Source organism: Geotrypetes seraphini, chromosome 9 (genome assembly GCF_902459505.1).
Source record: "Geotrypetes seraphini chromosome 9, aGeoSer1.1, whole genome shotgun sequence".
Classification (NCBI taxonomy): Eukaryota; Metazoa; Chordata; class Amphibia; order Gymnophiona; family Dermophiidae; genus Geotrypetes; species Geotrypetes seraphini.
The window spans coordinates 150924852-150938172 of NC_047092.1; the positions used below are offsets into that span (position 1 = coordinate 150924852).

General features: G+C 39.2%; 1 protein-coding gene across 6 annotated transcripts in view; it reads right to left on the bottom strand.

The window, feature by feature from the left end:
• Positions 1 to 9836: 9836 nt before the first annotated feature.
• Positions 9837 to 13321, bottom strand: part of TFDP2 (transcription factor Dp-2) — a 125288-nt gene continuing 121803 nt past the window's right edge. For all 6 annotated transcript variants that reach the window (XM_033959719.1, XM_033959718.1, XM_033959720.1 and 3 more), the window contains one exon: positions 9837 to 11898. In XM_033959719.1, the coding sequence (XP_033815610.1) occupies positions 11715 to 11898 (184 nt within the window). In that variant the 3' untranslated portion in view covers positions 9837 to 11714. The remainder of the gene's footprint in view (positions 11899 to 13321) is intronic.

Consider the following 13321-nt stretch of genomic DNA (forward strand, 5'->3'; position numbering starts at 1 on the left):
TAGTTGTATGAAATGTTTATGAGCTTCTATTTGATGCTATTGGTTGGTTGATATTGATTTGGGTTTAGCGTTATTATATAGTGGTTTAGATATCATAACCTAAGTTGGCATGAAGATATCACTTAAATCAAAAGTGAAAATCTTGGACAAAGGTGGAAAGACCTCAGACACCCTTTTCCCTGTTCACAATAGGACAGCAAATGCTGCTCTAGTCAAGCGGTTTGTCTTTTCAATCATCGGTCCACCATCTCCTCCAACAGCTTAAATATGCAAAAGAATAAAGTGAGGACTTAGCTTATAAGCTTGAAATCAGATCAATACATTTCTGATCTGATTTCAAGATTGTAAGCTAAGTCCTCACTATTCTTTTGCATATTTATATCTTTGCATATTTAAGCTGTTGGAGGAGATGGTGTCCTTTTATGAAATAAACAAGTTGGTTTTACATCAGTGATCTTCAGTGGAGTGTTCATTGTCCGTTCCCACTTACTTTTAGAAATAAAATAAACATATGGTTAAGAAAACAACAAACACAACCTCTCTCCAAAATCCCAAACAAATCTCCCCTACCCTCTACAACAAAGGCTTACCTATAGCAGCACACATACATCTATACATTCAAAGGATATATAAAGAATTTATTTCTAAGGATAAGTAAAATAGAGAACAAAATGAGAGGATAACTTGTAACTGTCCTAATGAAGTAAGAAATTGACCCTGGCAACAGCCAATAGTTGCTACTTTAAAGGTAGTGGTTCCTGATTGTAGTACCCTTGGGTATGAGTACTGCCTTCTGTGCCATAGAATGATCTGCACATGGAAGGACTACCACATTTTTTTTTATTATTATTTAAAAACAAAAAATAATAATTCTGACATAGCAAAAAGCTATATTTTGGTATTAAACTCCCCCTGCTAGCTTCAGAAAGAGGACAGAAACATCTACTGTGAACAATTCAGTGCCTGGTACCTACTGCTCTGCGTTTGAAGGACCTTCACGAAGTCCAGCCTGTGGTACAGGAAAGGAGAACTAGAAAGGTTGTTTTAGAAGGCTTTGACGAGACATTGTGGAAACAAAGGTACATCAATTGCCAGCTGATAACATGAAAGGGAAAGATCACAGAGCTGGATTTGGTAATAACTTCATTCTCAGCTGCTTCCTTTTATCATTTTCCATGAAAAGCACAATGACCTGCCCTACAGCTGAAGCATTAAAATAAATGACTCAGACACACATTCAAATTAAGTTACAGAAAATGTATGAAGGATATACAAAAGTGGATTTTCTATGGTAATTTTTTATACATATTTTCTTGTGTTTTTAAGCACTTTCTGGTTAATATACTTCCTAAGAATGTTCTAAGTAGATTAGATTGTATACAGTTTAAAAATATTTGTAAGATCATAACAAAAATAAAATATAAACTTATGGATACACATTGCCCAGAAATGTCTGGCAGTTTCCTGCCTTATAAATGGGTTAAAAGCCTCATTATTCTAATTCCTTATTTCCTGTGTAAGGGGTTGCTGGTCCTCACCCTAGAACTATTTCAAGAGTCCATACAAGAAGTAGTCCTATCCAACCTGTATCAATTAGTTTTAACCTTCAGAATAGTTTATCAATTTTTAGGATACTCTTCTGCAATTGCCTTTGCAGCCCCTCATCTACCCACTAAGTTCAGACCCAGTGTTCAAAATGGCCACACATGCAAACTGATTGGTTATGTTGCAAAAATAGTACCTTTTATGAATCAGTGAGTGGAGTGGAAAGGGTGGATGCGAATCGCTTGTTTACGCTTTCCAAAAAATACTAGGACTAGGGGGCATGCAATGAAACTACCGAGCAGTAGATTTAAAACAAACCAGAAAAAAATACACTTCTTTACACAACATAGAAACATGACGGCAGATAAAGATCAAATGGCCCATCTAGTCTGCCCATCCACACTAACGTGTAATTAAACTCTGGAATTCGCTGCTGGAGAATGTGGTGAAATCAGTTAGGGTAGCAGGGTTTAAAAAGGTTTGGATAATTTCCTAAAAGAGATGGCTTGGGGGGAATCCACTGCTTATTCCTAGGATAAGCGGCATAAAATCTGTTTTACTACTTGGGATATAGGGACCTGGGTAAGCTATTGGTGGAAACAGGATACTGGGCTTGATGGACATTCAGTCTGTGCCAGTATGGCAATTCAGACAGGCCTTGACCTGTTTTTGGCCACCGCGGGAGCGGACTGCTGGGCAGGATGGACCTGTGGTCTGACCCGGCAGAGGCACTGCTTATGTTCTTATGTAAGTGAATCAGATGCAGAGTGGGTGAACAATTTTGACAGTTCTGAACATGACTATTTGCAGGGATATTATGGATGCTGTAGAAGAACCCAAAATTCTATAAAAAGCACTAAAAATTGTGCGCACAGTTTTGATCACATACCCAAATTGCATGTGCAATTTAATTGAACAAGCTAATTAGTGCAAATTAACTTTTTAACAAGCAATTATTGATGTTAATCAATTTACTAGTAACAAACAAACCAAAACTGCAGATATGTACAACGATGTAGGCAAAATGTATTGTGGCAACCAAGGGTCCCTTGTTTGGTAAAAAGGTTTTAATATACTTTGGTTGTCACAATACATTTTGCCTACATCGTTGTACATATCTGCAGTTTTGGTTTGTTTGTTCCTGGTTGGTTTTTTCACTGCAGACAAGGTTGGACCCCTCTTCCTTTTGAATCAATTTACTAGTTACACACCTAAATTTTATGCACAAGTCAAAAAAGGGGAGCAAAAATAGGTGGGTGTTGGGCAGATCAGGGGTGTTACTTTAAGTTACACACATAATTATAGAATAAGGGCATATGCGCTTAAATTTAGCTAGAGGCATTTATACCATGTTTTCCTTGGTGCAAATAGAGTTCCAAGGCATAAACACTATCTTATAAGCCACGCTTAACTTTAAGCACAGATTATAAAATAGTGCTTTCATCGACACTGACACTTTGGGCATCATATATAGAATTTAGCCCTTAGAGTCTACCTTTCCTTGGAAAAGAAAAGATGAAGAGCTAGTCCTGGATCATGGCTTCCAAGAAGGTCCCGGCATAACTCAACTACAGTAGTTACAATGGCATTGGGCTGCCAAACAGGCACTAGGTAACCTACATAGAGTGACCAGGGTTAAAACGTAAATATTCATGAGAACAGAAAGGTGAATGTTTTGGACAATGGCTTCTGTAGTTTTAGTAGTTGGGTGGCTTATGGGAAGAGGATCTGGGTGTTGGATATAGCATTGATTCTATAAAGAATCACAGAGGCAGATGACAACACCTGAGATGGTCTACCAAGAGTATGGGCATACCCGAGATCACTGTAGAGGTCACATAAGAAAGGGGTTGAAAATTTGACTATAAGCCACACGGGGTAGGGAGTTTGTGCTGGACCGAGTACGGAAAATGTGGGGAAAATGAACTCTTGGCTGTGTCCTCTAATTGCCCAATCCCAATCTTACCTTGAGTTCAGAAAAGCGATAAAAACCTATTTGGTAAATTTATGCGATGATTTCACATTATATTACATTATACTGCATTGTATTGTATTTCACTGTATTGTATTCTACTGAATTCTACTGTATTTTGTGGCTTCGCTGATATGTCTCAGTTCTCTTGCTATGAACCGCCCGGAACTTCCGGTTGGGCGGTATATATGAAAATAAATTATTATTATTACTCATCTGGATTACAGTACTATGAAACACCATTTGGGGGAGGGGCAATGTTCTTTTAAATATTACATTTTGATGTATTTGGGTGCTGTAGGGGATGTACTTTTGTTCACAAATGAGCAGTGGTAGAAAGGGCTTTTTGGCATTATGGGGATAATATCCTGAAGCACCTACAGGGAAATTAGCATGAACAGTAAAGGGTTGTCTCCTTCCCTATTGGTGATTTGTGAGCAAACTACTGACAACTTACTGACAAACAATATTTTTTTTTTATTAACCTGCCCAAAGGGTGACCACAAGATAAAAGGATGCACAAAGATGGATTGAATTCATAACTAAAATAGCAGCTTATGAAAAGTCTTTTGCAATGATACTCAGAGTGAAAATGTCTTTGTTTTCCTAAAATTATTATACCTTAAGGGGCTCATAATCAAAACTTTAAAACTTCCAAAAACCCGACTAAGTTGGCACTTGGACATCCTAATAGCAGGGACGTCCAAGTGCCAATAATCAAAACCAACTTTGTAGACATGCAGCAGCACTCTAAGCTGCTGTGCGTCCAAAGAGCAAAGGGGCATGTTGGGAGGTGTGCTATGGGTGGGAATCAGGCAGTCTTCAACCTGGACGTACCCAAGCCATAAGCAAAGCTTTCCTAGAGGGAACTTAGACGCTGGCAGCTAGACCTGTTTGATTTGTGTCTAAGTTCCACAAAGGTGCCCAAACTGACAAGAAGACCACTGGAAGATTTAAGGCATGACTCCCCTCCCTCCCCTTTACTCCCCCAGTGGTCACGACCCTCTCCCACCACCCAAAGAGCAAATAAAAAAACCCCAAAACATAGGCTTCCCATAAGTTGAGCACGGCAGAAGAAATCCCCAGCAGCAGAGCTGATTTTGGGGATTCCTGGCGGCTCAGCTGATGGGGATTGCCCCTGCAAGGATCAGCTGAGCCGCAGAGAACTACACCTCTCCCTGACATCCCCCCTCACATCCCAACATCACCCTGATATCCCCCACAACTTCCCTCACAACCCATCGCCCTGATATCCTGTTCCTCCCCCGACATCCGCTGACATCTCTGCCCCCACCCTATCCTCCCAACATTCCTGGGCTCCCCTCCCATATCTCCAGACCCCCCCAGTACCTTCAGAAGAGCAAATGGCAGTTGGGAAGCTTACTTCCTCCTACCTACAGGTCTACGCACTGCAAATGTCGGTGCTTCCAATGCATCTTGGGATGCAGTGGGAGGGGCGGAAGGCCCTGATTGGCTCAGAATGGTGACTTAGGCACATTTTTGATTATGCCCCTCCACGCCTCTAAAAAACTGAGCAATATATGGACAATACTATATCAAAAGGAGCACCCAGCAAAGGAAAGGAATAATTTATTTTTCCTTAATGGTTTATCTGCAATATATATTATTCACATTTATTTAAATAAAGATATTTGTTGTCTATAATACAGTACTTCCACTTTGATCAAAGCAAAATTTAAAGGGTCAGCCCAGTGTATTCATGGTGATGCTTCACACTATGAAACTGGATCAGAGTGGGTTAAAGACAAACATGGCAATAAAAACTTTTACTGACCCAGACCCAACATGGACTGTGTTTCAGCACTTTCCCTGTATCAGGGGTCTAAAACATAAATACATATAAAACTTAATAACACAAAAAATATCAAATATGAACAATACATAAATCGTTTGCATTTGAGAACAAATAAAGTGTACAAAAATACAATTAAATAAAGAATACTTAGAAATGATATATGTCTGTGAAGAAAGGATAAAAAAAACCCAAAGGATAAAGAAATATAAGAATAAAAAGTAGATTCTTTCAGTAAGAACACAAGACAAAAAATATGTTTACCAAGTTATGAATCAGCCAAACAAACCAGTGGAGAATATTGAAAATGGAGTGGTCCATTGAAAGAAATCTAAAATATGAAAAATAGACATATGCAAGAATTCAAAACATTTTTTATATAATTTTACATATTTCTTAAAATTATGCAGAAGCAAATCAATAAGTCTCTAATTAAGAAAATGGATATACTCTTGCCATTTAGCCATCATATAAAAAAATTATATAAACATTGAGGGATACTGATACCCTAAAATGCAAAAGTGCATAATTGAAGGAACATAGGGCTCCTTTTACAAAGGCACGCTAGCGGTTTTAGCGCGCACATAGTGCACGCTACACTGCCCCGTGCGCTAGCCACTACCGCCTCCTCTTGAGCAGGCAGTAGTTTTTTGGGTAGCGCACAATATCCGGTGCGTGCACTAAAAACACTAGCGCACCTTTGTAAAAGGAGCCCATATGCCATTCGCTACTACATTAACTGGATTTAATGATACTAAAACTCTCACAGCAGCTACTGATAGTAAAGAGATGCTTGATAAATTTTAGACAAACTGACAAGCTCTGAGTATTCCAAAATAAAAGACCCTTTTATTAAAGCTTAGTGCACGCTAATACACTTTAGTGTGCCACATGGCCCATAGATATAAAATAGGCATGCAGCATTTAGATTGTGTTAATCTTTACTAAAAAGGATCCTAAATATGTATAAGTTGCCCCAAGAAGTGAACACCACATTGCAATAAAAAAAGGTGTGTGCCCATAACCCTAAAAGAATATTTACAAAAAAAGGTAACTCACCATGGACACTTCTGAGTCAAAAACATGCATAAAAGTAGCACAAGAAGAAGCCACTGTATTCTTTAAAAAAAGTGAAATTCCCATATCTGAAATAATGGGACTTTCAGGTTTGAGGTGTTTTTTTTCCTTCTCATCTCCCACCCATACACTCACCATAGCTCGTAGATTCTGAGTCCACTGGGTCAGATAGGGAAAATACTTAAGAGTACCAGATTAGATTGGGAACTATCGAGAACTGCTCAGATGGCTGTGCTGATGGGCGATTTTTCAAATATAAATGAAACTTCTGTTTGTAGAATTGGCTCCTTTTACAAAGCTGCGGTAGCGATTCTCGTGCAACACATGTGACACATTCAATTCCTATGGGCGGCGTCACATTTGCTGCACTGGGACTTACTGCCGTGGCTTTGTAAAAAAAGGCTCAAAGAGTTTATATCATGGCTAAATGGCCTTTTCTTAATGGGAGTCTTATAGTACTTCTGTTTCTACATAACCTTTTCTGGAAATGTCTCTACAATAAGTTTTTGTAATATTTTGAATTCATAGATACGGATGTTATTTTTTCAAATTTCAGATTTTTTTTATGTAGACCATTCCACTTTGAATATTTTCCACTGTTAGATTCATAATTGTTTTTTTATGCGTTTTTACTAATCCCCTCTTCTATTAAACTGCACTAATAGTTTTTAGCGTAGAGAGCAGTGCTGAATGGCCCGTGCTGCTCCCAACGCTCATAGGACCTCTATGAGCGTCGGGAGCAGCGCAGGCTATTCAGTGTGGCTCTCTGTGCTAAGAACTGCTAGCACATTTTAATAGAAGAGGAGGTAAGAGATACTGTATTTTTTTATTTTTAGAGTTGTTTATCCTTTGGCTTTTATTCTTTGTTCAAGGTATTTGTTGGTTTCACAGACATTTATAATTTTTAAAGTGCTTTTTATGTAAATGTATATTTGTTATTTATTGTACCCATTTTTTATTTGTTCCCACTGTGGAAGCTTTTAACATGCTTTATGTAATCATTGCTCTTTTTTTTTTCTGTCCCCATTGATTATAAACCATGTAACTGCAGTTGTTTGCAATGGGCAATATATCAAATTTAAAAAAATTAAAATAATTTCTGTGCTATTTGATTATTTTTACATATGATATCTTTCTTTCTGTGATTTAGAACTCTGATGCAGGCAAAGTGCCAAAATAATCTGTCAGGTCTGTTTCAATTAAGTTTAATTACTTATTTAGGGTCTGATTCTATAAATGGCGCCTACATTATAGGCATCACTCGGCACGGTTGTCAATCAACTACTAGGCGCCATTTATAGAATCCTGCTTAGGCATCCGAGAGGTAGGCACCAGTATATTAGGCCAGGGTTTTCCTGGTCTAATTTACCGTGCGAAGCAACATCTAAGTCAACCACACCTACTTTTCAGTTAGGTGTCAGAAGGTGGCTCCACTTAGGCGTCATGTAGAATTCTGCACCTTTTAATTTTTTTTAATCATTCAATTAACTTCAATGGCGCAGTCAAATACCAAGTCATTTAAGCTAATTGATTGAATTTAGGTCAGGCTTCAACAGACAGCCTCAATTACGGCGCCTAAGTTATTATTTATATAATCAGGCCCTTAGGCCCTCTTTTACTAAGGTGTGCTAAGCATTTTAACACGCGCTAAATCAATGCGTGCACTAACCGTTAACGGCGTCCATAGGATAACATGCACGCATTAGCATGTAGCGCGCACTAATATTTACTGCGTGCTAAAAAGCATAGTTAAAGAGGGGGTTAATGTCATATTTTTTGTGATTTTCACCACATTTGTCCTGACCTACTCTGATCAGGCTTTGCGCTGGTTTTGGGGGGGTTTGTGTGTGGTGTGTTCCCTCTCCTATATGGTCAGTGCTGCACACTGTCACCCAGGAGACCTAAGGCTCAAAAATCAGTCCAGCTGGAGCTAAAGATGCTGTGGAAGTGACCCCTAAGGAGGAATCTCAGCCATCTCACTAGAGCAAATCTAATGTCCAGATCTAAGGTGCATATATCAAAGCTTTCAGATGGAGCCATAGGTCTTTGGCTGAAGACTGTTGCTGCAATGGCTGAATGAAAAAAAAAAACCCTGAAAATTCCTGGTAGTGATGAACTAATACCTATGGCATCACAGCCCCAATAAGGACCAGTTCAACCCATCCCCCCCAATTTTTTATTATTTTTTTTTAATGGCAGTTAAAAATAAGAAAGTTATTACATTTAGAAGTATTTTTTTCAGAGGATACTGGGTGTTTCTATTTTTATGTATTTGAAATTTACACAGGGGGCAGAAATTCACTGCACCAGCATTTCCAGCCTTGGCAGCCAGAATGTACAGTGCAGCCGATTCAATAACAGTGAGACATTAATCTCATCGCAGACCTTGAATGCATTTAGGTTTGAGAATAAGCTTGGATGGTTCTATGAAACAGAGAGAGAAAAAACTAGAAGTAATTTTATTTTGTATCATTATAAATCATAATGTCTTGATCTATCAAATATATTTTAATTCCACATAGAAACATGACAGCAGATCCACCCACAAATTAAAACTATACTTCCCCTCATTAAGAGGCATTCCCCATAAAGGAAAACTAGGGACCTCCCTTCCCTTCAGAATCACCGAGCACTGGAATAACTTTTCCTCCCCTCTTCGGAACCTGAGCTCTCTCCAACTTTTCCGCAAACATCTGAAGACCTGGCTATTCTCAAAAATCTGATACTTACTCCATCTCTGGCATCTAAGCCCTCTAAAAACTCCTCTTATTTGGACCTCTAACCCTCATTGTAGTTCCTTTCTATCCGATCTCCTGCAAACCTCTACCTTTCATTGTAGTTCCTTTCCATCTCATCTCCTGTAAACCGTGCCGAGCTCTACGAATGTGGAGATGATGCGGTATACAAACCTAAGATTTAGTTTAGTTTAGCTAATGCGCGCAAGATTTATTTCGAGAAGCCACTCTTGTCATTTTAAAGCTATTGCAAATGAAATTTCTGCTGGAAGAATGGCAAAGACGGAGTACGGAAATCCAAACAATGGAAATGTTGACCTTTTACCATTTTTCCTTCCAGCAGATGAGCTGCAGAGAAAAAAAAACCCTCAACCATTATTTAAAATTTGTCTGCTGTTTTCTTCATTTTCGTGTGCTGTAGTTTATATGTTGATATGCCCCCAAAGATACTTAAGACACATCGGCCCTAATTATATAAATGGTGCCTTAAGTTAGGCGGTGGTAGGTGCCCTACCGGCACCTAACTTAAGTGGGAAACGCCTTTTAAAAACAAAAGGATTGGGTTGCCATACAACAAATAACATGTAATTGCAAGAACTGGAATAGAATGAATTATAATTTTTGCTGGAATTCATTGTGCCATATATATATAATGGAAAGAGCAATTGCTACACAGCAGGGGTATTTAAGGAAATTTCAAGATGTGTGGAAACCGTTAACAAAATATTGTAATGAATAGATTCCATTTTTTCCCTTAAATTTACAAATGCATTACTAGGGGAGGGGGAGGGGGTAATTTTTAGTTTATCATAGAACAATATAAGAATGATAGGGGAGGGGAAATTTAATCATATAATATTTATGCTATGCTATGGGAGGATAGGGAGGGAGGGAGATAAGATATATAATTTGTATTACTGCTGAATATTAAGTGTTTTATTTGATGTTAAAATGTTTTAACTAACTGTCACACTTATTGTAAGTTATAAAACGAATAAAGATTTTATTAAAAAAAAATAAAAACAAAATGATTTTAAAACAAAAACTGTAGGCACCTACTGGTGCCTTATAAAATGGCACCTACATTGCACCATACAATACAAAGGAAAAAAACACAATCCCAAGGGAAAACTATAAGAACAAAAAAGGAAGTGGGGAAGGGACACAGGTCAAACCACTGTGTAGACAAATACGTTTATTTTAAATGTTAGATTTCAGTTAAAAATACACAAGTATACAAATAAATAGAACAAAACGTGGTAGGCATGTAAAGTCCTTTGTAATAAAGCATATACTGGACCCCAACACGGTCCGTGTTTCGGCCACAAAGGCCTTCCTCAGGGGTGTAAAGAGTAGCCCAGTAGGAAGTGCCAAATGACATAAAATCAAGCAAAACTGAGGTTACTTGCAGAGAGTTTTACAAGGTTCCTGACGCCTGACACAATATGGGAAACAAACACGATCACAGAATAACGCTGCGATAAACAGGAATCGCTGCACAGTGGTTTGACCTGTGTCCCTTCCCCACTTCCTTTTTTGTAACTACGTTGCACCTACAGAGGCGCTTTAAGACGTTTAATGCGACTGTAGGCGGGGCTAATGCCAGCAGTGGTGTTAGGCATCGTAGAGCACCAATTCACATGAAAGGTAGGCACCACAAATGTAGGTCTTGAAAACCATGGCTTGCATTTCCGGTGCCTACCTTTCCCAAGGCTGTGATTCTAGAAAACGGCACCGTCACGTGATTGCCAAGCAATCAGTGGCCATTTTTAAGGCAGCCGCCACCAACAGCGCTGTTTTAGAATCTGGGCAAATATGGTAGTGATTGCTTTTAGCACAAAAGACAAAACATGAGGGCAGGGGTGGGGGGGGGGGGAAGAATTTAGTGAACTGGTCAAACACCTTATTCTTTTATCTAAAGCCTATGTTCTGTTACATATTTGTGCAGACATGGATATAATTTTGACCCATGTAGTTTAAGTTTGAAGAATCATGATTAGTGTAATTAATAAATGAAAATGTAAATCAGAGAAAGAATGACTTTTTGCACTTATGCATTAACCAGACTCTTGAGACATATTTTTTTGCCATTCTCTGGCTGTCTACATGCTTTTGTAAGATACACTGAAAATAACTTTCAGAAACACCCTTATCAGGTAACTCCTTTACACTTTCACACACAAAGCAGCTTTAAGCATCTTTTCTCAGTGTCTTCCTGGGACAGATGCTACTAAGAGCAGTGACCTCTGCTAAGTACGGAGCAACCGAGATGGATTCTCATAGTCAGGTTTAGGAGTGACACAGGAAAACAAAGGTAGATCCCGGATCATGGGAAATGAATTGGCATAATCTCCTTTCATTTTGCTAGAAACTTTTCTGTGCTGTAGATGGAAATGCTTTGTTTGCTCTAAGCCAGCAGATCCCTCTGCAGTGCTGTTATCCGGTTCACGGGCTTTCTGGCGTTTATTATAGTTTGAATTTGTTTTTAAGTCTTAACTTGAACATCACAGTGCAAACAAGCAAACTCATCAACTCAGGACGCTCCAAGAACTCACATGGAGGTTTCCATTATTCATTCTGGAGAAGAGGAATCCTCGTCTTCATCCTCATCGTAGTCCTCATCGTTAAAAGAGCACGGGGTTTCGCCTCGTGACTCCGAATAATGTGATGTTGTGCTTGACTGATGACTGTTGGGAGCGAGGAGTTGACCATTTGCTAAGGCCACTTCGGTATCAAAATAGAACCCTGTGTTTGCACTGGAAAGAAAATTAATACATTTTTCAGCATTTAAAACTTCACGGACTTTTGACATAAGAAAAAAGCCCCCCAAACGATCCTCTCTTTATTTTGTTCTGCCTAAGAAAGTGATGTTGCTCACCTATGACAGGTATTTTCCATAGGCAGCAGGATTGATAAGGCATGCAAGTGGGTGATGGCATTGGCAACGCCATGATGAAACTACTCTCCCAGAGCTCAAAACTTTAAGTACTGAGCATGTGCAGCCTTTCCTGCAATCTCCCCAGTTGCTCAGTTCATTCCAAAGCTCAAAAAGATTCAGACAATTCTCAGGGGCAATTTCTCCAGGTGCGTTGGTTTTATGCATACAAAGGACAGGTTTGAACCTAATCCTAAGCCAGGGCATATGAAGTATGATCTAGTCTCTCAAATTTACTAACGCTTGCTGTAGTACTTGCATTGTGCTAAAGAGAGCTTCTTTCCAGAGATCATAAGGTGTAACATGTACAGGCATGCTTGGAAGTTCATTTTAATCAAGCCTGTAGCACCAAAAATGATGGAAAATTTTTCTGTATCTTTCTGCTACACTTGATTAGTCTTGGACAGCATTTTTTTGGTGCTTGAGGATCTTCCCTCTCTCCACGAGATTCACAGGACCAACGCCTCTTTAACCAATGCCCATTCAGGTGTTGTTCTCTTTTACCACTATATCCAGTAGTGAAAGAAATTGTGTGTCTTAGCACACCTATTACAACCTTAAACACCTATTACAAGTGAGCAATATCATTTTTTCCCTGGTGATAAGCAGGACTGTGTCAGGAACACAACTGAGTAACTCCTAAGCTTAGGGCTGATCAGTCAAATTATTTTAGTCTTCTGAGCAACCAACACATTTGAATGTGAGAGTTGCTAGGTCATAGGGATAAACTGTCCTGGTCTAAACAATAATGCACAATAATGAATATATGAAGAGAGGATTATGTGGTGTTTCAGGAAGGCCACTGTGGCTCTAATTTCATTAAACTTGACTTTGAAGGAAAAGAGGAATATTTGCTTCTTCATAACACAATTGTATACAAGAGGTAAGCCAGTGAGCTACAGGGTTTTCTTTGTTTTGAAACTGGCATATCAGCTGTTTGGAATGAATGATGCAATGAAAAACAGAGTCGATTCTCTCAATGATGCAGTTCTTTCCAACAGCAAACAAGAGCCCGCTTTCAGTCTAGAGCACAGGTGTCAAACTCAAGGCCCGCAGGCCAAATCCGGCCCGCCTGGTCATTTTATGCGGTTTGATGCCCCCAGTTTTACCTTGTGGCCGGCTCCCTCCTCCTCACAGTCATAATGTGGACGGAGCCACGTGCAGCGGCTCCTCACGTGCCCCACACCTCAAACAGAAGCATTCCCTCTGACATTGCGACGTCAGAGAGAAGGCTTCCAGTTCAG